The sequence below is a fragment of the Bombus fervidus genome, chromosome 5 (genome assembly GCF_041682495.2).
Source record: "Bombus fervidus isolate BK054 chromosome 5, iyBomFerv1, whole genome shotgun sequence".
Lineage (NCBI taxonomy): Eukaryota > Metazoa > Arthropoda > Insecta > Hymenoptera > Apidae > Bombus > Bombus fervidus.
This window is the reverse complement of record NC_091521.1, coordinates 8,188,721-8,215,712: the sequence shown is the minus strand read 5'-3', so window position 1 is coordinate 8,215,712 and position 26,992 is coordinate 8,188,721. Positions and strand designations below refer to the sequence as shown.

Here is a 26,992-nt window from a genome sequence, read left to right as displayed (position 1 = left end):
GGAGAGGGTGAAGCCAACCGGAATTACGCCGGTGTGCAGCAGCCGCATTCAGTGGCTTCTTCGGCTCGAAAGAAGAGAGAGCGTGATTTTCGACGCGAGAGAATCTTTCTGCGGAGCCAGCCACGAAAGCGAGTATCAGTCTGGTCGTAGCTCACGTTGTCGCGTGATGTATGTACAGAAGTACACAGTGAGAATAAAATAACAGTGGTAACGGTTACTCTATAATCATCCCACAATTTAATGACGTAAGTAACTTTCACCTAAGCTGTTAGGACGAGGCACGAGTTCTTTGATTACAATTATTATATTACCTTGTCTATCGATATTTGAATAAAGATATCGGAAAAAAATAGAGATAAAAGATTAATACAATCTTCGAAAATTATACCGCACAAATTTATAGGGAACGAAGTTCGTACGATTCGCAGGTCTGTTAAAAATTATTAAAATGACACACTTAACGATGATTATAATCAAATTACGATCACTGGAAATCCCAAAATTCTCAAAAACTCTCGACCCGCCGTTCGACCCAGCCTTTCGTTTTCCTCGGATAATACCGATGTCGTGCCTTGACGCGAAATCACTGCCGCTCCTTACGCATCAAAATTCTCAAAGTAGAATCCTATACGGCATTGTGGCTTCGCGTAGTCGAATACGCCACGTGGAGAGCGAAAAGAGAAAGATAAAGAGAGAGAAAGAGAGAGAGGTCGGAGCTGCCGGCTCGTTACGCACCAATTAAATGTGTGCAGCCTGGCTGCCAAAGATATTAGAGTCATCCGAGCGAGTGGCCGGTCGAGCAAAAATAAGTAATTAGAAATACCGCATGGATAATATACGCTGCAATTAAGGCCGAAAGAGGGCCACCTAGCTGCCGCGAAAGCAGCTCTACCTCCACCCCCTGGTTCTCTGCACGCTCCCACCCCTACGAGTCTCTTGCAGAACCGGTGGTGCCGTGCAAAGGGGGGTGGAGCCTCAACCGGATGCGGATTCATAATTAAACACGCCCTTAAAACAAAATCATTACGGCTGTGTCGACTCGGGGCGGCTTCCACCCTACCCTCCCCTTCCCGCTCATCCCCTTATTGCCTATCTCTATCTTTTCTTCCCTTTGTCCGGCTGTCTCTGTCTATACACCCCTCTTGACGCTCTTTGCGTTGTAGGTGAGCGAGTAGAATGGCTCACGAGAAGAAAGAGACGTAACTAGGGGATGAAAGTAAGGGGATCGTTCGTCGATGTCCTCCGCCGTTCTTCAGCCTTTCATCCCGCGCAAAAATGCACTTACACGATCATGCATGACAACGAAGTTCGTATTCACGTGACTAGGATCTTACAGACTCGTGCATTTATTCGCTTACTTCGCAGCGAGTCGTTTCGGAAACCGACCAATGCGAACGTGTATCACTGTCCTCTCGCCAACCCCTACCCAAGGTGTAATCCCTGTAACAGTTATCTCTGAAGCATTCGAGGGAGGTTCCGTTGTTATATTTGCGCGGGTCGTACACGCCTTTGGATTACATACTGGTCCAACTTGGGTCACGAGCTTGCTTGAATTTTCTTTGCAGCCAATAAACAACGTCCCTCTGCTCTTTCACGCTAGTCGTAATGTACTTGTCTTATAATATTGGGATTGTCGAATTTCTGGTCCAACTCTAAGGTCTTAATTCTTCAAGAGTCTCCAAGAGTTTTTATTCTCCAGATTGGATTTCCCAAGTTTAACCTACATTTCTATATTCCTTCGTTAATCGTTAGTCTGATTCAAAATGCCTGAATCTTTTGATAAAATTATTCGCAATAAAGTAAATATGTTAATTATCGTTATCAAGATCGAATATCGTTTAAATAGAATTGTTAACGTTTACACATTTGGATAATAGTATTAGTATTATTAATAAATGTGTATAGTTTCTCCCAAAAGCAAAATAACAATTAAACAAAATAATGGACTTGGCAATTATCTTTTGTAATGGACGATAATCGTAACTAGGTTAATCCTCTCATCGACTTTATTCCTAAAACATCGTATTTAAGACCATTGCAACGCATCCTAATCGCTAACGAATTCGAAGCAAAAAAAGAGAACCATGAGCTCTCATTTAGGCAAGGGACAAAGGTATGAAGAAATCGGTCAAACAGCAAGGAAGCTATACGAATGTATACCCTGCAGCTGTGTAGCAGAGAGAAAAGAAGAAAGAAAAGAGAGAGGGATGGAATACGTGTGGTAGGTACACGGTGGTCTGGCTGTCGAGCAAGTGGATTCAGCGAGTTGTACAAAACGGTGGACTAGCGGCTCGAAACGAGTTCCGTCTCCGCTCAGTGTAGCGGCGAGGATCGAAGGGAAACGGAGAGGACACCGTTGGTGGTGGAGGCATTCTCGGTCCCGTACTACACCGCGGAGGGTGGAAGCTAGTTCTGCACACCTCCCCACGAGGAAGGACGAGGGGTTGGGCATGCGAACCTACCGAGGCATCCCTGGATTCGAACTGGTTCCACCCACAAAGTCCATCGCGCCGGTCCGGCCGCCCCGCGAGGAGCTTTTCCTATTTTCTCATAGCAGCTATAACCGACGAAATCCTCCCTCCACCCACCAACGTCATCCTCCTACGCAGCCAGCATCGGCCAGTCATCGAGTGGCTGCCGTGGATTCGTTAAGGAATTAAGGATACATGCGCAGCAAACTTTGGAACTGAGCCTCTCTCCGGCTCAGGGATGGTCAGCATTGCGGATAGTCGCCTTTTCTTTCTCTACTATTTGGACGTGGCGCGATATATCGGTGTTATGCGGCGCTCTTGGTATTCATTGCATAGGAGATTAGAATGGGAACCGGAGGTGGAGACTTGGATCTGTTTTACCGTTATCAAAACGATGCGCCCACCGGATCTCGGATAACTCGGTTAACGGCGGGGAATTTCGGCTTTCGCCAGGCTAATTGGCTTTTGATGGGGTCGTAAGAGATTTATTTTATGCAGTTCTCACATTGACGTATGTTATCGCTTGGATAATTGCTGTCTTATGTGAAACAATCGCATTGCAAAATAAATGTTAGGTATAAGTTCATACTTCGGATGATATGTACACTGATTAAGAATAATGTTAGATGATGGAAGATGATGACGATGTTAGATAGACATGGAACGAGTAGATAAAATAAATGAAAGATATAATGGTTGATGGTAACTATATTAAGTTAAATAGATACTTAACTCTATAAATTGAAAATTAAAGGAAAATGATGGTATCGTAAAGATTATTCCTTAAATCTACAGTTGAGAGGTTCGAATGGAACAACAGTACTTGTACACTACATTTTCATCGTCTTCGACTACAGTCTAATTAACACTTTCCATCATACATCTATCTTACAATAATTTTAAAAAGATAAAATGAATTATTAAATTAAACTAAATTACCTCTGTTGACCATATTGTACATGAAATTTACATCCCTTCCTACTAAAAAAAAATCCCTTCCAACTGTTTGGACATTTACATAACTGACCGTTGTAACTTTCCAACTTTTTATCTCGTTACCTTGCGATAAATAAATTTGTGACGGTTAGTACGTAATGTTTTCAGGAACTCAACCTCAATCACATAGCTAAGTAGAGTCAAAAGATGGACGATTTTGGCTCGATGAAAGCTCATATAAGCATCGTAAGTTAACTTAAGCGTAACGATCACAACTGTCACCGAAATTTCAGACGCGTTTTCGGAATACTAGCCAGGCATTTAATTACTTTCCTAGTAAGAGGTGAGGGCGGGTTGGCGATGCCGCGAAACGAAGCAAACTGTCCGTAATTTCGCAAGTTGCTGGTGTCACGTCGTCCATTTATTACTCAACTTATTGTCAGAAGCAGCGGAAACAAAAGCGCGCAATAAGAACCGAGCAAGTCGGTCTATAAGGAGGGCGGCCGGAAGTCAGAAATGCGTCGCGTAAAAAGGCGAAAACCCAACGAAATGAAACGTTCGCAAACGAGTCACGATCTCCTAATTAGGGGGCTAAATACCGCTGACGTTTTTTGCCGTTGCAATATTATCATATTTAGTATGCGCACTTAGGAAGCCGGCTTAAATAAGCCCTGCAACCTCTGGAGTATGGAAGCTCCGGCTGAGAGCACGAAGTCTAATAAGTTCCACTGGTCGAGCTGCCTGCCGGACTGCGCCTCGTATATCTGCCAGAGTATTAGGCTGCTCCTTCAACGTGCCTTACTTTCTTCCCATATTTGCAGCGTTCCAATCGAAAGATCGAGAAGAAGCTACATACTTCGTGAATTTATCGATGTATTTCTTTGCTGCTTTAGGAAACTACAAAAACGATCCTTGTCGATTTTTATAGTTTTTCAGGCAAGCAGAAATATATTTTGTCAACTTGAGCAGCAGAATTAGCAAAGTCTATCAAAATGACAAATTTCAAAATTTTGTCTTTTCAGAAAGCATACAAGTAGGTGTTTCTTGAAAAATTAATGTTAATTTTTGTTGAGATATAAATATAAATAATTATATATATATCTATTTATTTTTGTTATACCATTTTGATTATAATTTTCTCATTTTAATTTCCGAACTTCGTTTAACGACATATTGTTAATGATAGTGGAAGTTACAAATATAAGCACATTGCGTGTAGTTTTCTGAATGTTTTTTTATAAATTGATGTAAACGTAATTCCCTCTTACACTATGACTAAAATTGTTACCAGACGAGGAATATATCGAAAGCTCAAAGCAACGCGGGCCACCATTTGCATCGGCTTTCGATACGTAGCATAGCGGCATTGAAATCTCCTATCTGACTCAGTTATTTGCTACTCTTTATCGAAGAATTCGATCAGCAATTTAGATTCCGTGCATTTACGACTGTCGTATGATTTTATGTATACACGAATCGTATACAGAAGCGAGCTTGGCCAACTATAACGCGGTGAGTTGCTTAATTTCTGAAAAATTAAATATTAATCGCATAATGTACACACCGATAGTAAAAGTTAAGAAATTTCTAGGAAATAGAATTTGACCTTTGAATGGCTCGTATCTTTCTGCCAATTTGGATATTCACAATTTTACGTACAGCATGTAGAAAATTATTTCTCTGAACGTTATAATTTCGTTGCAACTTTGTAATTTAAGGGAATTCGTCATTTCGAGATGATCAATAATCAAGAAACTTCTTTCTCATTAACCTTTAGTTTTCAGGAAACTGTCGTACCTGTAGAATAGTTGAGAAGTGATTTTGTGAGGCGAAGACGGGTCAAAGTTTCGACTTTGATAAGGGAGAAGGAGAAATAGGGAAAAAGATGGGTAAAGGAAGAAGCAGCCTAAGAGAGGCTCTAATTTACCAGGACGCGGGGACTTTGCGCCTGAGACTGAAGCTAACTGCTAATTTAAGGGTTAATTCCTTAGGAGACAAGTTGGCAGAGTTACGACGAAAATATTCATGGCATTATGCATACGCTTAGGCGGTCGGCGAGTGTTGCTAATAAAAATTAAAAAGTCTAATTGCGAAAGGTCGTCGTTGCGAAGACTTCTATCAATTTTTCTTTTTCTTCTTCGTAGCATTATGCACCTTCGTTTTCTACAAACACGTAACGAGTGCTTGTTGCTCATAATAGATAACAGTCTTATAATTTTCGATCATTCGGACACTCGTTATTTCAATAAAATTTTATCAAATCTGAGTATTTGTCTGAATACAAAAATTTTAATGAAAAATTGTACGATTACGATAGAATATTTTGACTATGAATAACGCATATGTAAATAGGATACAATGAAGAAAATTTAAGGATTTTTAACGAAGAGACCGTTGAAGTGTTTCCATGTTTCTGTAAATTAATATTTCTCTACATTTCTACACGAAGAACATTTTAAAGGAAACGCTGTTAACTCCTGAATGAAACTCGTAAAAATTCTTGAAAAAACTCGTAAAAACTCGTGAAAATTCTTTTTCGAAGAAAGGAATTCGATACAGTTATTAAAATAATTAATGTCAATCTTTTTAAATCAAGTTCGAATCGTCCAATCACGAGCATGCAATTTTTGTTTTCTCGCTTAAATTGAGACCGAGATTGGTACAATTTCCCCTTAAATCAGAAGCACGCCTCATCCCCGATACTTAAATCGTCCTCCATTTGTACCGCCACTTCCTTAATTTGATTTCCACTGTCAAGGACAACAGCGACTGCAATCTTCTCGTCGTGACTTTTCGTTTCTTTTCGATATCCGATTCGTTCGGATATTGAATTTCCAACGACCTCTCGCGTATCTACAAATGGCACGCTGGGGTGGTGTTACGATGAAATATGCTCACCCCTTCTGCGCCAACACGATCTGCACTTTCTACTTTTCGCCTCAGGGATCAAATCTCCTGAAAAATTCAACGGTGTTTAAATCTTCCTGGTCAGTCTATGATCGTTTGGACTTCAATCTTTTTTTTTTTTTTTTTATTTTGAATTCCTCCAATTCGGTAGACGAGAAAACTATGTTGATAATTTCAGCGTCGCCTTTGCGTTCCAGGGATGCTTTGATCAACTAATGAATGATTTTAGCATTATTTTTCTGTGAAGCTGTTCGAAATGAAATGTTATGTTTCGAAAATTGCGAATTCTTTATATATCATTTCCATCTCTTACTCGTGAAAATTGACAATTTTCGTTCAATTTAGCAACGGCAAGGGATAGATTTGTTTGATTTTATGCGACTACTGTAATATCGAATGTTTAAAAAAAGTATGTGAAATACGGTAGCAACTGTAGTCATTGATAAAAATTCACTGCAGTCATCAATCTTATCGAGAAGATATTATACGAACACGTGCGTGTACTAGTTCAACAGCCAGGATTCGTTTTAGGCGAAATTTTTCAAGAAATATCTAAACTAATTCAACGACACGTACAAATGACTTTTTAAGTACACATGGTGAGTTTAAAGACCGGCTGACGACATTTGCACTTGGTAACTTTCAGGGAGGCTGTAGATGTCAGGGCTTGAGCGTCTGTGACGAGCAGGAAAGCCGTGCGAGGGTGGAACATCCCTGACAGCAGGCTGACAGTCAGATTTGTACATTTTAAGTACCGAGTATTCTCTCCCTTCGGTCCTTCATTTCGCGCGATAAATAAGGCTGTAACTTCGTTTAGAGAGTGATAATTAAATTGAGACACTTCAGGCGTCCGGTAACTTTTTTTCCAACCAAACCGAACCGCCGTCGAGTTTTTCTCAAGAAACACTTCAACGTAATCTTCTCATGTTCTACGTATAGTAAGTCACATTGAGGGCTACTAAAAAGTCTTTGATATCTGGTAAGTGGATTTCAAAATAGCTTTGTTTATGTTGAGGTTATTAGATGTATGTGAATACAAAGGAACGCGTGGATAAATTGTAAGGTAGAAAATATATTTTAAATACTAAAGTGTAAATACAAATCGGAATATAATTGAGCTGATCCAGATCCGTATGCTAGCCGTGTTACTCTATGACTGAAAACCCTGAAGCCATCGTCGCCTGTCTACAGTTTATGGTTTGCCTTCGACCCAGTCTTTGGTCTATACGCTGTCGATGGCTTCAGTGCTTGAGAAAACTAAAAGACCAGATGTAGAGTTTTCTTAGAAGTGGTGACTACTTTAACACTCTCCCTAAAACTCTACATCCCTACATACAATTATCTCTTCGTAAATATTTGACGCATAATTTCGCCAATGCCTTTCTCTTTGCCATTCAGATTAATTTATTACTAAAAAGAACTACGAGACCATTCAACAAATCATGTAGAGTTTTTCTTTTTTTTTTTTTTTTTACAAGTGATAACCACTTCAACAGTTTATAATTCCCATCCTCGATCATGATGCGAAGTTCTTGCGTCTCATTTCTGTGCCTGTGTTACAAACTTTGTAATTTTCAACGCAGCATACAAATTTTGTTATCGATACATGGGATCTTAACTGTCCGTTAATTACGGAAAATTCAAACAATTCACTGGAATGGGAGCATCTGGAGAATTAATTTGCAACATGCTTAATTCGTACGTTAGCTATTTTTTAAATCGATACAACGTTATCCATTTTACGCGAATAGATACAGATCTATGTGTTATTTCGATTATTTTACAATGTCCCCAGATTTCTATCAACCATGTATCCTGTATTTAAACACCCCAAAGCAGGACGATCGTTACTGTATCCTTACGCTGGCAATAAGCCGACACAAGAATCGTAGTCGTTAAACAAGGTACGACCGACAGTATTCTTTATTCGAGCGCTGCTGTCGTCGGATCACGTACGTCCGGGTCAGAGAGCCGGGGGCCAGTAAAAATAAAGGAAATTTATTCGCGTAATTTAAGCGGGTGCCGGGGCGAGAGCGTGCGTTCGACCTAACCTCGAACAGACGGAAGAGCACCGATCTACCCCGTCGGGGTTGCGCCGTTCCCGCGCCGAGTGGCAATATAGTTTCCCTAATGGCGCTTAAAAAATTTTAAAAAGACGATATTAAGAATGTGACTCCGGCGGAGAAGAAGCCGAGCAAGGAGGAAAAGAGTGAAGCCGAGATGAAGAGACTGGCTGGACAAGGAGGAAAACTACATGACGAGGGTGAAACCAGGTTTCATTGAGAGCGGGAGGGGGTAGGATAGGTCGAGAGACGTACTCTTCTAACGGGGGGAGGGTAGTAGGAGCCCGGTTAATCGCCGTAAGACAACCGGAGAAATGAGCGAACAGTAACGCGGGGTTGAGCTGGTTCCTTCTTCACGCTTGGCGAGGGTCGAGGGGGTGGGTTAGGGCGGAATTTAAAGGAGTGTCGAGTGTCGGGCACGGAGCAGGTAGGAGAAAAAACGCGAAGAAATTAAAGATGAACCTTCAGTGAAATGGGGCGTGAGTTTATAAGGACCCTCCGTTTTCGAGACATTCGTGTTTCTTTCTTTTGTGTTTTATCGAGGCAACGCGACACGACCAACGCCATTTCGTCGCCTTGATCGAGCCTACTACCAGATAAATGTACTTTATATCGTTACATGCACAGTACAGAGATGATAGTAGACGAGTACTGTGCAGGAACTGTGGTGAACGAGGAGAGTAGGAGAAGAGCTTCAACCCTTTTATTTCTATAGACATTTGCAGGTGCTACATTTTATTAGATATTCTATAGCATAGGCAAATTTATAGTTGATCAGATGTAATGTATTTTCGCAACCAGTTCTTTTATTCGTTTAAATATATTAATTCGTAATACAGAAGATAGGATTTTTGTCATAGAATGACAAGGAAAAGAGTACTGTATCCTACAATTATTTTTGCTTCAGTTATTTTTACGGAATGGTCTCTATAATTTGTTTGAGACTGATGTCATATCGATAAAATCATATTTTTCGATCATTTATATTCTACTATAGTTTGTTTCATGATAGGGTTAAATAGTTTTGCATGTGTAATATCGCAGAGTTACGTTAATGAACCAAATCAATAATCGGAAACTGGGCTATTAAATTTCGGAAATAAAGTAATTACTTAAACGCGAGGCGGATGACTTGAATTCCCATTTCCTTCTCAGTGGCCGATAGAACATCGTTTGCCAGTAACAATCGTGCAAGAAGGTAGAGAAGGCGAAGGTTCCTTCTTGAATACAAAATATCAATCAGCTTGAGGGGAGAACAGGGCGAGAAAAATATTCGGTAATTACGACAAGCTCCCTTGATCGTCCGACAACCCCAATCACCGTCATCTCGATTACCTTTCGAGGACGGAGATTTCGATTCTTTTTAAAAGTTCCTTCCCATTAGACGGAAGCACGTCTTATTTTTCACAACGACGTTTTAATTCTACTAAGGTCCAATACGATTGATGGAACGAAAGGAATACGAATAAGATATAAAAAGAAAAAAAAAAAAATATAGAATTATATAAGAAATCAAAAAACTTTAGAGATATTTATAATTATACAATGAAACCAATAATTGTAATGAACCACTTAGTACCGGTGCGATAGTACAGTAATAAATTAAATAAGATTTAAAAAATATGGCATTAGAAAGGGTTAATTAGTTCCTAAAATCGTAAAATAAAATGAACTGGCAACGGGACGAAAGGAAAACGAATACCAAAAGGAGAAACTCATTTCCAAGGTATCGTCGTTCATTGCGGGAAACATACAATATTCCGGTTATAAGCTTCCGAGGCCATTTTCCTTTCCACGCATCCTGGTCGTCCCCTTCGAGGTCAGAAAATCCACGTTCCAGCGTGCAAGGGGGCGCGGTATTATAACGAATCCTCGCGGAAATTAAAGGAAGGACCTTTATGTATTCTCTCGAGAATTCATACGTAGCCGGTTAATTACGAAATTCAAATTAACACAAAAAATGGGAGATCTGGAGGTGGGTGGGGACGAGAAGGGGTGGTCGAGGAGGTGGAAGAGATGGGGGCGAGGGGGTGGCCGACGTTTTTTAAGGATCTCCCTTTTTAAGGTTACGGACTCGCCTACTTATTACGTTTCTCGGTAGCTCCGCTGGCGGTCTGGCAGTCGGTTATTTACCTACTCGAGGTTTTAATTACCTACCCCCTAGCTCTACGCTGGACAGAAAAGTAATCTTGGAAGTATGTGAAAGCGAGCACAGAATTTACGTAACGGACGTTAGAAACAAAGTAGGTATATTGGCCTTAGCCAAGCACTTTTCTTTGTTAGCATGAAATAACGTCTGTAGAAATAATAAGAATAGCAATCCCTCCTTTCTCTGTATTACTGCTGTACCAAAGCGGTTGTTTCAGTTTCTAGACGAATGCCGCTCGTGGAAAATTTCTACGATTATATCAGTTGCTCGAGTTTTTCTTAAATATCAAATAGCCCCAAGATCTATTTGGGCTAGGTACATTCGTTTCTTACGTTCTCCCGCGTGTTTGGCCTTTTCTTCTTAAAAATCACACAATTTTCATAAAACAGATGTAATGTATTCCTTATTCTGATTTTATCTTTAGTAATCAGCGTGATGTTAAATGCACGTACGAAGTACGGACATACCACGAGCTACTTAAGAATTTCATTTTCAAGGTTTTTACGTATTATGAATTTTACGCAAATCTTCACTACCTTTATTCGATTAGCTATATTCTACACACTACATATCTCCTTTCCCTCTGTGCTGAAAAATCGATTTAACCCTCTGTAATATTGTAATACCACGTAACTTAAATGGGCTTCGTTTCAACCTTCAAAATACACGAAATGCGATCGAACGTCTTTGAGGAACCGATGCCTGCGGCTGCCAGCCACGATGCTGGGTTATCGTATCGGCGTTACGAGCATCGTAAAATGTTATAGTTGCGTTATAACAAGCCATGAGAAACGGTGGCATATGCTGAGAAAAACGGAGGAGGTTAAACAGCGAAAACGACCGAGTTTGCATTTATGTATCACTGCGAGTGTAAATTGTCGGGCCAGCGTGTAAAAAGGGGGCGCGAAATCAACGATTTATTGCGATGTAAAGAGCGAAAACCCTGATTATTGGCACGTTCAGAAGCTCATAAGGGTGAAACGACGCTGAACATTTTTCAGAATTCTACTTCCTACAGTCGAACTTACCTTAATTAGCAATCTTTTCGCTTTTTTATTGACAGAATCATGGAAACTATGAGAAGTTCGTGCATTTACTTCAACGTCAATGTTGATTGTGTTTGTTTAAAACAATTGTAAACGTTAATGCAACAAATATACGGGTGTACGAAGAAAAGAAGAAATTTCTAACTTTGAGGTCCGAAGAGTCTCAAATTCATTCATTTACACAAAACGTTTCTATCTGCTAGATAGTGCTAAGTGCTTGGCGCGTTACTGTACAAACGCAACCCTTTCCTCAGCCCCTTAACAGAGACGTCTGTTTACATTATAATACCGTCGTCTATAGAAAACTAAATTAAACGCCAAACAAGATGAAATACTATGGTAACATTTCCCGAACGCTATCTTGAAATAGTTAAGTCTCGATCGTAATATCGACGTCTACGGTAAGTTGCGAATGAAAATCGCGCTTAACGACGGCGATAAGGGAAAACTCGGCCTCGCGTTCCTCCTCGACGTGGCAGGCAAAGCTTATAGCTTGTAATATAAAGCCCAGTTCGGCGAGACGAAGTCGGAATAAACGGAAATTACCGGGGCCATCTTGTAATTATACGGCTAATAGGAAGGTAATTTAGTGTCTCGAACTCGAGTTACCAGTGCTGCGGACGACGTCTGTAGGAGCGGTTGGTAGCCTGCGTTGCCGCGGTCTTCGCGGAAAATTAAAATAATAAACGGCATCGTTAGGATTCATCATCTGATTTTAATTTCCATTCCAAAATGATTGCGCATTATCTCCGGGCCGCCCCGTAACACCGTTTCTGGATTTACTGCTCCAGGGCCAAGCCAGACGTTGCTCACCCGCTCGTTCGTTCGCCACCTCCCTCCCCTTCGCCCCTTTTCCCTTCGTCTTCTCTAATTTTATAACCTTATTCTTTAACCGATTCTCAGAGAAACTGTTCGTTCTTCATGTATCCATCCTTTCCCCTGATTTCGAAGAATCTTCAAATGACTTGATATTTACAGGTTATCGTGGATGAAGTTTCTTCGTCCAAGAATTTCTTTGAATATTATCTCTTTTGTTTTTATTGCATTGTTATTCCTTTTGATATTATCGTCTCGTATGTATGGACGTTTCATCTAATATTAGACAATGAGAAAATATTTGATTGCATTTGTTTGACTGTATCGATTTCGAAAATAAAAATTTACCAACGACAGCGTTAACGTAAGTTTCTCTGATGATAGATTTAAAGGGTTAAGAATGCGTGGGGAAAGAACAATTGAACGCGTTATTACAGACGTAAAAAGATTAAGGACAATTTTTTAAATCCATCTAAATTGATACGTAACTTTGTGTAAGAACGATGAAAACAGGTATTGAAAAAGTTTCGTGTAATGTAGCAGATTTCTAATAAAAGCAACGTCGTAACACTGCCTTCGATATAGTAGCCAACTCGCTCGACTCTGTCGCAGTTACGGCAGTTGCACGGCTGTTCAAATTTCACCTAGCTTTTACGACTATAAGACTATGCAATCTTACGTAGAAAAGCGAGCCGTTACGTTGCTTGATATAAAATGCAGCGATGAAATTGTATTTCAGTTACTTAGGTACTAAATAAGTTTTTAAGTTCGAACCTCGGAGCTCTAAAGTATATCTATTTTCTCTACAAGTATTTCATTTTAATTCGAAAAATTAACTTCACCTCGAATTCAAAGTTTCGTAATCTGCATCATTTTTCCTCTGGGCCCTTAAATTAATTTCTAACAGATGAAACAAGTCCACGATGTTGTCCACAAATTCCTACAAGCATTACATGGAAAACGAACTATGAACTGCTAATTGTTTAAACAATGTCATAAATATTGTCCTGTACATTTCCAATTTCACGTCCAGTGGGACAGGAACAAAATCTTTTGGCACAGAAGCAATACGAGAAAATCCTTATCACCAGTCTGGCTGTCTTATCAATATACACGACAGAAACGTTATAGCAAACATTCAATTTATTAATAAACTTGGTCAGAATAGCTATTTAAATCGTCGCGTTGCTGAATATTCTTGTCGAATGTGTGAATTATGTGCCGGTCATTATGTCGTAGTAGCGGGAGAGCGAACATTTCGACACGGTTTTATAGGAAAAACGGGGGTGAAAGCGTCGCGGTGGCGCATCCCCCATCTCGCGCGACCGACCAAAAAATATGCGCCTGGCAATTTTTTGTTTTTTCCCCAGAATCCTCGGCCATCTCTCGTCGTACGTTTCTACGGACGCGTGTTATCGCGATCGTAACGACGCGAGGGCGCGACCGCGAGTACGCATCGGACGTGCGTCCCGACGATTTTGGAAAATAAAGTTTATCGCCTTCGTGGCCTCGCAGCCACTCCATATAATGGCTTGTCCGCTCGAAAATGTGAAAAGTATTACGTCGTTGCTCGTAGATTTCGACGTAATTTTTATGATGCCGCGCCAGCTCAACGTGTCGGCGAATACGATGACGGGAACGCGTTTTAGGACGAAATCTACCACCTTTCGTAACGATACATTGTGCGAACGGTCGTGAACAAAGACTATGAAATTATTATTTTAACAAATTTTGCTTTTCCAACACCGCGTCCTAACGTACTAATTCTTATCGTTTTAACGTTCCAGAGTTAAACGTTTATTTTCTAGATCGAGAATTCAGACAAATATATTTGATACTTACGCGGGGTTAAATATAAAAAAATAGAAAGGACGAATTTCAATATTATCACTGTTTCGTTACTTGCAACGAATTGGACAGTTAACACCTTTACGAAAATTAGCGAAGAAGTAGAAAGAAACGATACCTGCCGCTTACTACGAGATGGTCCAATATTTCTTATCATGTCACAAAATTATTACCATTTATGCCTATAAATTTCACGATCTACAAAAATAGCTAATATATAAATCACGACGACTCGCTCCACCCAGATTAGTTACCAAAATCTCCTTTGACTATCAAAATCTTTCATCCTCTGGATTCCTTCTAATGACAATTTTAAAGATAGGAAACTTGGAAATACCTGGAGTAAGGGGATCTGATTGTGTACAGGGTGTACGGTTAGGTAAATGGCTAATTAACATTACAACTACCCGGCAGGAATCTCTGGTCGTCTCGGCAGCATTGCTGATGTTCCGGTCGCGTTCTCGCCGGTGGCGGCGTTGTTCGTACTCGCGTAATTTAAGTGTGCCACCGAAGACACGGTTTCGCCATGCGACGCCCGGCATTATCATGGTAATTTGTTAGAAACAAACATTATAATTCCAGCAAGAGAAGAGAAGAGAAGGAGACGAGGAAGCTCGGGTACCGCGACGTTGGGACTCGCGGCTCTTTGCCACCGCTGGAGGAAGAGGGTTGTGTCTCCGTAGAGGTGGCAAGAGACTGAAGAAAAGTGGTAGGGGACCAGGACCGGGCGCTTTGCTTGGAACGGCCAAGGGTTAAGACTTGGTACCCAAGTTAAAGGCGTAAGATCTACCGTGTTTTGGACAGTGTCCATTGTCTTGGGGTTATTTATTAGAGACGGCGCCGCTGGCTTCTCGTCGTCGACGCGGCGAAGACCAAACTAAGATGGTACTCTGTGCCACATAACGGTGCTGGGATTTATATCTTGGTCCACAACCAAAACGCCATTATGCCATGGCTATGCCGGAACCCCTTCTCACCCGCCAACACTGCTGCCCAAGGATCTTCAACGGAACGGGAGATTCTCCTTGTACACGATTCCGTGGGTGATTAAGTCGCATGGATGGCCGCAAAGTTTTCCATTTAAATGGATGGCAATTAGCCGTGATCAGTCTTATTGTTCGAGCTGGTAGTACAATGGCATTAAGACCAGCCTTCTGTGTGCGCTGTCGCTGAAATTATTGCTCCCTGTGTATGAAACAAACATCGATGTCTCCTTTATGTCGTATATAGTGTGTTTATAGGTATTTGGACGCTGCTTATAAAGTCGGATGAGCCTATTCTCTAACGCATGTAGTTCAATATCCAAGGAAAGATGTCGGTCTGAGAATTAATACGAATTGGTAAAATAACATTTTTTTTATAAAAGGAGATCCATTTGAAGAAGCATTTTGAGGTGGTTTGATAACTATATTACAGTCGTATGTCAAAAATAAATGCCAAGTTTCGGATAACTACCATGAAACGTTATAAAACGAATAATAGATGAATCGGTTCGATGCAGGGTGAAAACTCTCCAAGTGTCCGCCCGGAGGAAGTCGAAGAGGAACGGGACTTGAGGGACTAGAAAAGAGGGCGTGAGAAGGGGAAAAAGAGAAAGAGGTCGAACGTGCGCGTCTTCGAGCTCAGCTTCGGTAAAGAAGAGTAGTAGGGGGATGAACTCGCGCAGCCACCACTAAAATCCGTGCTGTGTGCCACTTCCTGCACGAGGTGGAGCCGTGGAATTATTAGATATGCAACCGCGACGGCTGGCCTCCTACCGGCATTATTAAACTTAGTTATGAATGCCCATTAAAACTGTAAAGGAAATGCATTAGCCTGCCAAGGTATTCTAAGGCTGACAAAGCCACCCCCTGTGGATCGCCTGAGCCACTTCAGCTCGCTTCAACTCTCGCCCACCACCGGAATATCCCATCCTTCGATACTCAGGGCAATCGAACATTCTTAAGAGGGAGCTTTTTTTCTCGTTTTTAATACTCATAAATGCTAGTAGGAATAGAGCGAGATTGTAAACGATAGAGATACAAGATAAATAATTTGACGAATTTATACGAAGTTAATGATCTTGGATTGTATATGTACCAGAATTTAATTTTAATCTTTTGAAATCCTAGGATAGTGAAGAAAGTTAGGTTTGAGCACAAATTAGCCAGTTTATCCACGGAGTACGAAAAACTATACTTTCTTAGATAAATGTAGAATTAATTTAACATAATTAATTCCTTGTGTTATACTTCCTTCTGTTCTTTCTACAGCATTATTTTTTTTCAAAGAAGAATCGTGAACTAAATTTTTAATACACTTATTTCGCATTTTCTGCCATTTTCAGTATTTTAAAAAGCTGATTTCCCTTTTTGTCTTTGTTTCCACCCTTGGTTCATTCCAAGCGACCCCGCACGCGTCCCGTAAGATTTAGGTCAGGCCTCTATTTATCACAGCACAGTTTTTAACAAATTTGTGAATCCAGTGAAAACCAAAAATGAGAAACAAAGGTCTAAAGATCCCATTTCGCGCAACAGAATATGCGAACCAAAATTTCTTAAAAACATATTTACTTGCTATTACGAGACTAGTAAGAAGATGAAACAAAATTCATCCAACCCAAATAGGATAATGATTTTCAATTAAAAGGAAACAATACATCGTAGATGTCTATTAGCACGAAATCATTGTCATCGTATAATATCGATAATGGAGAATATTTCAGGTATGTTTCACGCATGCATGCTATTTTCTAAGATACAAGGAGTATTTTAACGGTACTCCGTTTTCCATGTATACTGCCTTCTTGGAAAGATAAAGCCAGTGTCCTGGCTGAAAGTTACATATAGACATGCTTAAAGGGTGTAAAAGTTACAAGATTATGTTCAAAGTTTTTTATACCTTCCCAAATTCGAAAAAAATAAACTATACCTTCAGTTAAAAAAAAGTATTATTTTGACTAACCACTTACATACGAAACTTCTACGTAAAAGTTTCGACATTAATCGTAATAATTTTAAATATCAACGCTTGAGAGCTATGTTTTCATAATCTCAGACACAAGAAAATCCAAAAGTAAAAGATTCAACTTTCTATTCGAAAGTAAAAAGGACGCATGATCCTCTGTTCGAAAGATTAGACGAGAGTTACAACGTTTGATGAGAAGACGTCTCGATGAAACGCAAAGCCTGGGCTTCGACACATATTTGTTTTACACCCTGTACGGTGGTGAATTCCGTGTACGGTCGTACAAGCAAACGATGGGGGTGGAGGATGATCCAGCAGTCAGTTGACAGGCACAGGTTAGGTGGTCTTGTACGTGCTACTGAACGAGGAGGTACGTGGAGCAATAAAATTCACGGGAAGTGTTTTACATTGGTAGAGTGGGGCCCTGTGTGCACTGTGGACAGGGACGCCAGGGTGAGAGAGAGCCTCGACGAATTCAGTAAGTGGCGGACAATGGCTTTTGTGGTAGACATGGACCAACTCATACCTCTTTTCTCTCCTTCCCTTCTCTGCCATGCGTATTTCGTTCTACCACCACGCCACGCTGATACATTTTCGCTGCTGTGTCGTTTTCTTTCTTTCTTCAACGAGCGTTGGGGATTGTGATGTGATGTCGAAAAAGAAACGCAACTTTAGGCAGCAGCTATGTAGTACGAATTTCCCTCGTTTGTTAATGGTCATATGCATGTACATACATGCGTATATGAGTATAGAGTGATGCTGATACAAATTCGTGGTGGAAATTGGGTTAAACCATTTGGGGTGCCTTTATGGTTGGAGAAAATTAAATGATTCGCTTAATGCGTCTGACAGTCGTTACTAACGCGTTTCTTACCAGATCCATCTTATAATAATGTTCAATTAATCCATTAAAAACCAAAGTTGTATAAAAAAAACATTTCAGTTGTAATTTTTTATTTTTTCAGTCAATTCTGTTCTACACTTGATTTTCTTTTCGTCGCTGTTTCTTCTTCCACCAAGATCCTACAATTCTATGAACTATTCTTGTTTAAATTCTGAAATTCTTTTAGGGTCTTACTTACATAATAATAAATCTCTGTACAGTATGTATTTACATATTATTCTAATACACATTTCGTACCTTGATATATGTCTCTCAAAAATGCAATTTAATATTCTTTAATTTATTCCTGCAGTATGTTCCAGTGCTTGATCCTTAATGCATTAATAATTCCCTATTATATACATTTAAGAAAGTTTTATAGTAATTTTCTTTCATACATAAAGAAGCACCAAGCGTAAGATAAACGTTACAACACACAGTTTGGAAATATTTCCAGCGACTGAGAAACGGAGAATAATCTGATTAAAGCTAGACACCTAGCTTTTTTTTCGTACTCTGTACGTTTGGAAGCACGCGTGTAGCTACGCGACCACCCCTATACGTGTATTCTTATTGCCACGCGGTATACCAGCGTGTCCGAGTATTTACCTCTGGCAAGAAACCTCGTTGTAGGTACAAATGTCACCGTAAAATTGCTTTTTAATTATCGTCCAGAGGATTTTGCTTATTACGTGATATTCCATTCTTTCAGCCTGAGACAGGATTTTTCGTTGTGCGTTTCGACCTTGGAACGCCATTCAGAGAGTAACCACTTTTAATTTAGATAAGATGACCTCTTCCTACTGGATGGTATGTAGAAAAGCTCACGTAAGCTAGGTGAATTGCTACCGTACCATACATCGAAAGGATCTCACACCTTCTTTGTTCCTTTAACATACTAGAACTATCTATGGCCGAAATACAAAGCTTGTTCCAAAGAGATCAAAATGAAAATTATTTGCAAAAATCCAGTCTTGCAAATTTGTCAAATTTTCATGAAAAATTACAAACTGATGGTCTTTATCGATAGCTCCAGTAACGAAGATATTACTACATCAGAATTTTCGCGTTATTCTTCAACTTTCGGGAAGTCAGAAAAACGCGAGAAGTTACGGGCAATGACGATCGAATTCGATAATTTCCCATAGATCACCGCGTGACTTGACGATCCTAGAGTACAGGAAAGAATTAAAACTTGTAGGTGGGAACGGGGCTAGGAGGAAAGCTTGTTATCTCGACGAGAAGGACGGGCAATTCGTTAGAGCGGCGGTAAATTCGCGAATTAAAGAACTTATTCCATTTGGGCAGCCAAAGGGGTGTGAACGCTTCCTCGTTCGTATTATCTCGCGTCGAGCGAGAAGAACAAAAAGGGTGGTGGTGCAGGTAGAGGGAAACAGAAAGGCGAGGACCAACGACGGTAGGGAATAACCTGTACGAACGACCAGGGGGTGGGTGTCGGTGGGGTCGGTTGGAAGGAAGACGAAGGGAGAAAGAGCAGAGAAAGGGACAGAGAGGACGCGTTTAGACGTTCGTTCCGCTGGTAACAAAGATAACTCTATGCAATAAAAATGATTCAAAGTTTCCCGCGGCGGATGGTGGTTCCGATGGCGGAGCGGTTGACAATAGCGCGTCTTTGTCTCCGCCCCACACCCTGATGCTACCCCGCGTTGCCTCTTTCGCCCTCCTCATCTCGTCGCCACCCCCTTCTACACTGCCTCGTCCGTATCCTGCGACACCTATCTTCCGGTTTAAAGTCCCGCCGTGCGCGCCAGGGAGGAACCTCGCTAACTTTTATTATTTACGACCGATATTTCAGTCGGCCAACGCGCATGCACGTACCGGCCATAAAGTGGCCCTTGGAACTCGGCGACGATTCAATTGACTCTTAGAAAAATTATCAAACGAGCCTTGGTCGTTCAGAATCGTTGCCCTCGATGTTAACTATGTGTAAGGTGAGAAAAATAAGAGGGCAGGTTATTAGATGCGATACAGGTTACTAGTTCGCGTTGGATCACGTTTGGTTTGGGTTTGCCAATGTTTCCTCGGGACTCTTGGTAAATATTCTAGAAATGAGCGTTTCAAGGGTATTTTGTAGAAAGTGAATGTTGATAAGTAGATATTTGGTGAAACATTTTAAAAGCATGTAATTTGAAATTTAATGATTCAGAGAAATATACGTAAGTTCTCGCTTTAATTGCTTGTTGCGTGTTACTAAGGCGTTATACTTATTGACAGACGTGAAACAAATATAGATTAATGTATTATGTATGCTTCAAAGGGATGTATAGTAGGCTAGAAATAACTGATTAATCTTATCTCAGAGAATACATATTGATAACAGATATATAGGGAGAATTTAAAACGAATGGAATTAAATAAGTGAAGCGACGAATAATAAAATTGTAATTGGTCGATTCGTAGGCAGAAATATGTCTTTTTCGTTTAGAAATAAAACAAATGTTATAAGAATATATTCTAACTTGCCAAAAACGCATTGCTTCATGAACAATTGTTACTCCCCATACTCCCACCTACTCAATAAAATTCTACCAACCCAACAAATCCTTTAAATTTTTTCTGAAGATTCTGGAGATCCAGCAGAGAGGAGCAGCTACAGAAATATCCATAGAAAAAGGGGTGGACCGGCAGAAGCGGATAGAGGCACCTCAGGATTTTCCCTTATCAAATCAACGGGTGAGCGAGCGATGATCGGTCCCCGAAGAGAATGAGAGAGATAGAAAAAGGAAGAGGACGAAAGAGGTTGACCCTTGGCGAGACTTCTCTATTCCCCCTCGGCGCGTACTCTTTATCTACCTACCTACGAATACCCATACGTAACCCAGTTGAAGGGTCTGAATTTGCATTTTATTCGCAGTTGTGGACCGCGGGTTCGTGGGTAACGTTCCTCCGCGGTACGGACATTTATTTTAATTAAATTACTCCGGAGCGTCGAACAACCCATTTCCTATAAATTATCCCCTCACCGGTCTTTTGGTCTCTCGCGCGTCCGCTTGGTCGGCCGCGGTGGCGCGCGAGCGCATACACCAGGACACCCAGGCATTAATGTACCCGCTGATCCCACGGTGCCATTGAAATGAAATAAAAGCACAGCCGAGAACGAAACGTTCTGCCCATTCTCACCGTAGCGAGTTCGCCATGCCGCTTCCCTTTCATTTACCACGTAATCATTTTCCACTAGCGCGCGTATGTACGTACACCGATTAACCAGCAGGACATGGTGGTAGTGAGAGGCGCACGCGCCCTCCCCTACAAGTGTGTATATTGGTATCGTGGACCATAATTTAGCCAGAGCTTAATCGGTCCGAATCAAAAGTTCGCCGGAGAAAACGCTTTCGCGGTAATCGTCGTAAAGCGAACGCATCGTGCCGCGGTAATGGTCCAGGTTATCGAGCAACTTCTGCTTAACCAACGACCAAATGTCACTCCCGTTTTCACGGAACCATTAGTCCGACCAAAGTGATCGGAGCCCTTTTCGCACGACTCTCGTAATTTCTTTCATTGCTTGGGAATTTAAGCTTATCCGTTGAATGTACTTTTAACGATCGAGGTTTTTAATTGGAATAAGAACATAGCGTAAATGGGTTGGTGAAAAGCGAGTTAGGGCGGTTTATCACATTTATCGATGACTCGGTTTTCATTCGATACTTAGGCTGTATTCTATTTGTACATGGTAACATTTTATGGATCCTAATTACGAGGATTGATTACCATATTTTTTTTGATGTAACAATATTTTGTGTATATATTACCTTAATAATAATCGATATCCAAAGAAAGTTTAATGACTGAACAAATGGGTTATCAATTAGTAAAAGTGTAAGAATAAGATTCATAAAATTGAAATTTGTATAAGTCATTATACAAGAAAAAGTATTAAAACGAATCTGCACATAATAAACATAATAATATTACTGCATTAAATCATAATAAATACAAATTATCGCTTCAGCATAATTTTTACTGAACTGATTGTACACTTTTAATACAATATACTACAAATTTTTTAATTTTTTGGAATTCTTTTAGTATAGATTATATAAAAACAGATTACAGTATAGAAAATACTTCCTAGATATTAATAAGTAAAATTTATATAGTATTCATAACAAAAAGTGCATTATTTTCATGTATCAAAGAAAGAAACCTTTTTAATTTTCACGATAAAGTTCGCAATAATTTAATAGAACGAAGTATACTATCGTTTTATTTCCATTATATGATGCTACTACACGTTATAGAAGTTTAAACGTACGAACACAATAAAGCAAAGCGCTTGCGCACATTTTAAGAAGCGTTATGGAGGTTAGTTAGGTCTGTATACAACAAACCATTAGACGTAAATATATACTTCATCACTGATTTCAATTCATTTTTGTATAAATCATGCAATATGTCTTTGAATTAAATGTTGTTGACTTACTTGATAAGGGACATCGCTTTTTCCACGCGTTGTCGCAACGTTAAATGTCATCACACAAAATTCCTTCGGGTTCCACACGTACAGCACATTGTCACGAATTCCTAAGATGTTCCTAGTATCCTTAATATTCTTTGGCAAACTCTCCATCAAATCTAGAAACAAACGTTCTTCGTTCAAACGAAGCGGATCCGTATACGAATTCATTTTCGTGCGAAACGAGGTTATAACACGGCGCACTACACCAAACGACAACAACGAAGTTCCTTCACTGGTATATTTGGCGCGCAAGGCAGCCACCTTTGCAAAGTCTCATATATGTGGCGACACTGTCGCGTAAACTTGGTTATTTGTTTTTGGACTTTATTGTGTTTTTCTCTAATAAATTCAAATAAAAGAAAATACATAACAAATTAAGGCTATCTATTCTTTAATATCAGATTATGATACGAATAGTATAAATGTATAGCCTATTTGTTTATTTATATACGTATGTTCTACTTCAGAATACTTTTTATACAGAGAATATTATACTGATTTTATATTAATAAAAATTTATTAAATTACTGATGAGCTTATATTTTACTTGTAATATATTGTATTTTCTTATATGCAAATATTTAAAGTATGTATATATATATATATATATGTATATCAATATGTATATCATATCATATATATAAAAATTATTGTTTTACAAAAATATAAAAATTCGATTTCAGTTATTTAAATATAATAGTTTTGATTTTTTTTTATATGTCGAAGAAAAATAAAAATATTTGCTTCTGCGAGCGAAGGCCCCGGAGGGATTCGAACCCTCGATCTCCTGTTTACTAGACAGGCGCTTTAACCAACTAAGCCACGGCGCCGCTGAAATCAGCTTTTTATAATTTCTAATTTAGAGATAGAAATTTGTAATAATTTTATGTATGGATAATTTATATTTGTTTTCTTTATTTAAATCGACCAAAAAAAAAAAAAAAATTTGGCCAATCGAGATGAAATTTACTGGATATTATAGAGTGAAATAAAAGAACTGAAATATAAAATCCTAGCTTCGAAAAATCATGCATTCGGAAGATACAAATACCTATATATGTATGTATAATAGATCCTTCAATGCTAGCATGAATATGGCTGAGGTACAAATATACGTTACGTATATATTACACTCAAAACTACTTAATGAGCGAAAAGAAACGATCCTTTTAACCTCTTAGGTACGGTTGGATTTTGTGCGGGGCTGTTTCTCTGTACGAGAAAGAAAATTTCTCTGTACAGAGTTTGACGCGAATTACGCGTAAACGATACAGCACTACAATGTGTGACGGATAATGCTGTTCTCTACGCAAGCACATTGGAATGAAGTTTTTGATAATTAAATTATAATTTTTCTTAAAGATATGATGCATATACTTTAACTTGAATAATTTGTTTTAATAATTAATAATACAATTGAGTGTGATATATTTTAAAGCACGATACGACACATAGACCCACGTCACAATTTTCACACTCATAGCGCGGTAGTGTTTTTCAAATTGCTCTCTTTTTCTATTTTGAAACGACATTCTGAGATTGAAGATTCTAAAAAATTATAAGGATGCGGATCGGCATGTTAAAAAGAGCATCTAATAATGGTATATTTATTTTAACGGAAAGCAACAGTTGATATCTGACACTGACGTATCAAAAAAAAAGACTATATATTCTGCCTGTATAGCGTTAACACTGTTATAAAACATTGTGAGGATGAAAAAAGTGTGAAGCAATACAAATGAAATACATCATTTAGTTCAAACGGTGAGCAAATGAGTCAGTAGAGTGAGCCTCTATAGTGGCGCCTCGTAATATAAGCTGACATCCGCGAAAACCACTATACTGGCGCATCACACCTAAGGGGTTAAAGAGAGACATCAATATTGGTCGTGTTAAATAAATCACGAAAACACTATCGCCAACACGATGATCTAATAGCAGCGAAGATTTATTACACATATGGGGGGGGGGGGGGGACCTGTATTTTCAGAACGCGTGACTTCGCAAAACTAAGATACATTTTAAATCGACAATCTTATCCAATGAATTCTACCAAATTTCGTCCTGATCGGCCACCAGTGCCATTTGAAATAATATACTATTAATATAAATTGGAAGCAAATATTATATACCATTTATTTCAATACTTCTGTGCTAATAATCACTACATAATTAATCATGAAAGACTACTTTTAAAACTTTCTTCATAATTATCTCATTTCATTTCATCATAGTCTTATCCTATAATCAAATTCGCATAACCGAATTCTATCTTTGATCTATTAACATTGACTTCGTGCACCCAATTACTATGTACACATTTCGAAATATGTAATATTTGATGATAATCTTTCTAGTAAAACAGCAATGGAAATATTTGCATATCTAGTAACAAAACATAATTATTAGGTAGTAGAGGAATCGGAGTCTCTTAATTATAAAATGACGTTAGTAGTATTACTCTACTCGAAAATTTTATTGTTAATGTTAAAAGCAGGTGCAAACGAATGAAAGATATTGATTTTACGCTTATTATTGCATGCGTAAAAGATTCCAAAAACAAAAGAAACCGCCCCCGGGTGGGCTCGAACCACCAACCTTTCGGTTAACAGCCGAACGCGCTAACCGATTGCGCCACGGAGGCTGTTGATAGCGATGTTTTTTAAGAAGATGACAGTGATTTTATTTTTATTTTATTATATTTCGTTATCAAACTCATATAATTGATATGTGTAACTGCCTAATGAACGTTGAATCTATTTTCGCATATTTTGTTTAATATTATTTCTGAATATTCTTCGTTTGTAATGATATAAAAATGGAAGATGACTTTTCACTTCGATGCGATTTGTAATACGTATATAGTACATCGGTATTGAAAGAGATAATTTTACGTTTATTCAATAAAAAAAAAAATATGAAATTAATAAATATACCTAATTTTTTGGTATAATTAGTGCGAAGCATATACAATATGTAGTAGTTTTTATACAACAGTTCGAGAAAATATAACCTCTCAACTTATAACGTTTTACATTTTCATAACACTATATATGTATTCAAATGAATCATATTAGATATCGAAAGCGCTATTATGAAAAGAAAAAAAAAAAAAAGGAAAGAAAAGAAAAGGAATGGAACTGCACGGTAACACATTAAATACGAAGACAGCAATCTATACATATGAAACTCGTTCAGACATCAAAATAATGGTATCCAATTTTCTTAATCTTCATTCCTGCAAGTTAGTATAATATGATATACATTTTTTAAACTTCTGTCTCGTTTGTATCAAACGTTTTATCTTCGATAAAATATGTAAAATCATATCTCAAATGCATATCGAACAGATGTAGCTCACTTAGGACCTACTGCTAACGAAATATGTATCAGTCCCTGAACCGGCAATGAAAGAAGGGCTGCGTCGAAAGAGGACTACAATGCGTGGTGTGCTAACCAGGAAATAGTCCGGCAGTTGCGTCGAAGCTATATACGGTTAATTAAATGGGGTTGGCTCATTAGTAACTGTCTATATGCAAGGCGATGGCCGAGATGCGATTGGAGGGTGGTCCCAAGGTGATTTATCCGTCACGATGGATCGCAGATGTTCGACTGGTACGTGGCATGGGTCGTCACAATGCCGTAATTAGGAACGCGTTTCGTTTATACGCATGCATAATGAAATCATGTTCCTTTTTTTCATATGATGGATTGACGATAACGCTTGTAATTGTCACGTGACATGCATGGATTATTTCAATGTATGCGAGTCTTTATCGAATAGAATGTTATTCTTGTTGATTTAAAACATTCTTATGATATACTTGAATATTCTTATATAAAAGAAGTATTTGCAAATAACGTCATTATGAATCATTTCTAACATTAAGAGATTTCTGATTAGTATGATTAAAAATGAATCGTTTTAGGAACTGTAGAAGGAGAATAATTGTAACTGCAGTTTTCTCAATGTATTTAGATACTTGTTGTCAGGTATCTCTAAGCAACTGTGCAATTCTAAAGTCATTATATCCTAGCTACGAGCAAAATAGAAGGTTCAGAAGAAGATAAAACTTAGAGTCGTACATTTTTACAACTGTTAGTTTCACTGGTTCACTATTTATTACGTAACACGATCCAATTGATCCTAGCCTTAAACCAGCTTTCTAAGCATACCTACCAAGAGAAGACACTTTGGTTTGGGCATGCTGACATTAACGGCCCGTTTAAATTGTGCGTTTAATTACAAGTAAGAGACAGTCGCCATGAAATTTATCGGTCACTGTTACCATTCCCTCTGTTCCTAATCTACGAAGCAGATATCCACGGCTAAACACAGCAGAACAAGTCCTTCGCGCGCAATAAGACGTTCCCCGTTGCTTTTTAGTGTCTGTCCTCAACCATGTGATTAGGTTTATCAGAAACTTATGTCAGGTCTATGATAAGCGAC

General features: G+C 39.1%; 1 protein-coding gene and 2 non-coding genes across 3 annotated transcripts in view; all 3 read right to left on the bottom strand.

The window, feature by feature from the left end:
• Mbo (nuclear pore complex protein Nup88) overlaps positions 1 to 22,787 on the bottom strand; it is a 72,997-nt gene extending 50,210 nt beyond the window's left edge. The window contains exon 1 of the mRNA XM_072003714.1: positions 22,507 to 22,787. Within this exon, the coding sequence (XP_071859815.1) occupies positions 22,507 to 22,710 (204 nt within the window). The 5' untranslated portion in view covers positions 22,711 to 22,787. The remainder of the gene's footprint in view (positions 1 to 22,506) is intronic.
• A 511-nt stretch (positions 22,788 to 23,298) lies between these two features.
• Trnat-agu (transfer RNA threonine (anticodon AGU)) lies at positions 23,299 to 23,372 on the bottom strand. The gene has a single exon. It is a non-coding gene; the product is annotated as a tRNA-Thr (tRNA).
• Positions 23,373 to 25,112: 1,740 nt separating this feature from the next.
• Trnan-guu (transfer RNA asparagine (anticodon GUU)) lies at positions 25,113 to 25,186 on the bottom strand. Its single transcript has one exon. It is a non-coding gene; the product is annotated as a tRNA-Asn (tRNA).
• Between the last annotated feature and the right edge of the window lie 1,806 nt (positions 25,187 to 26,992).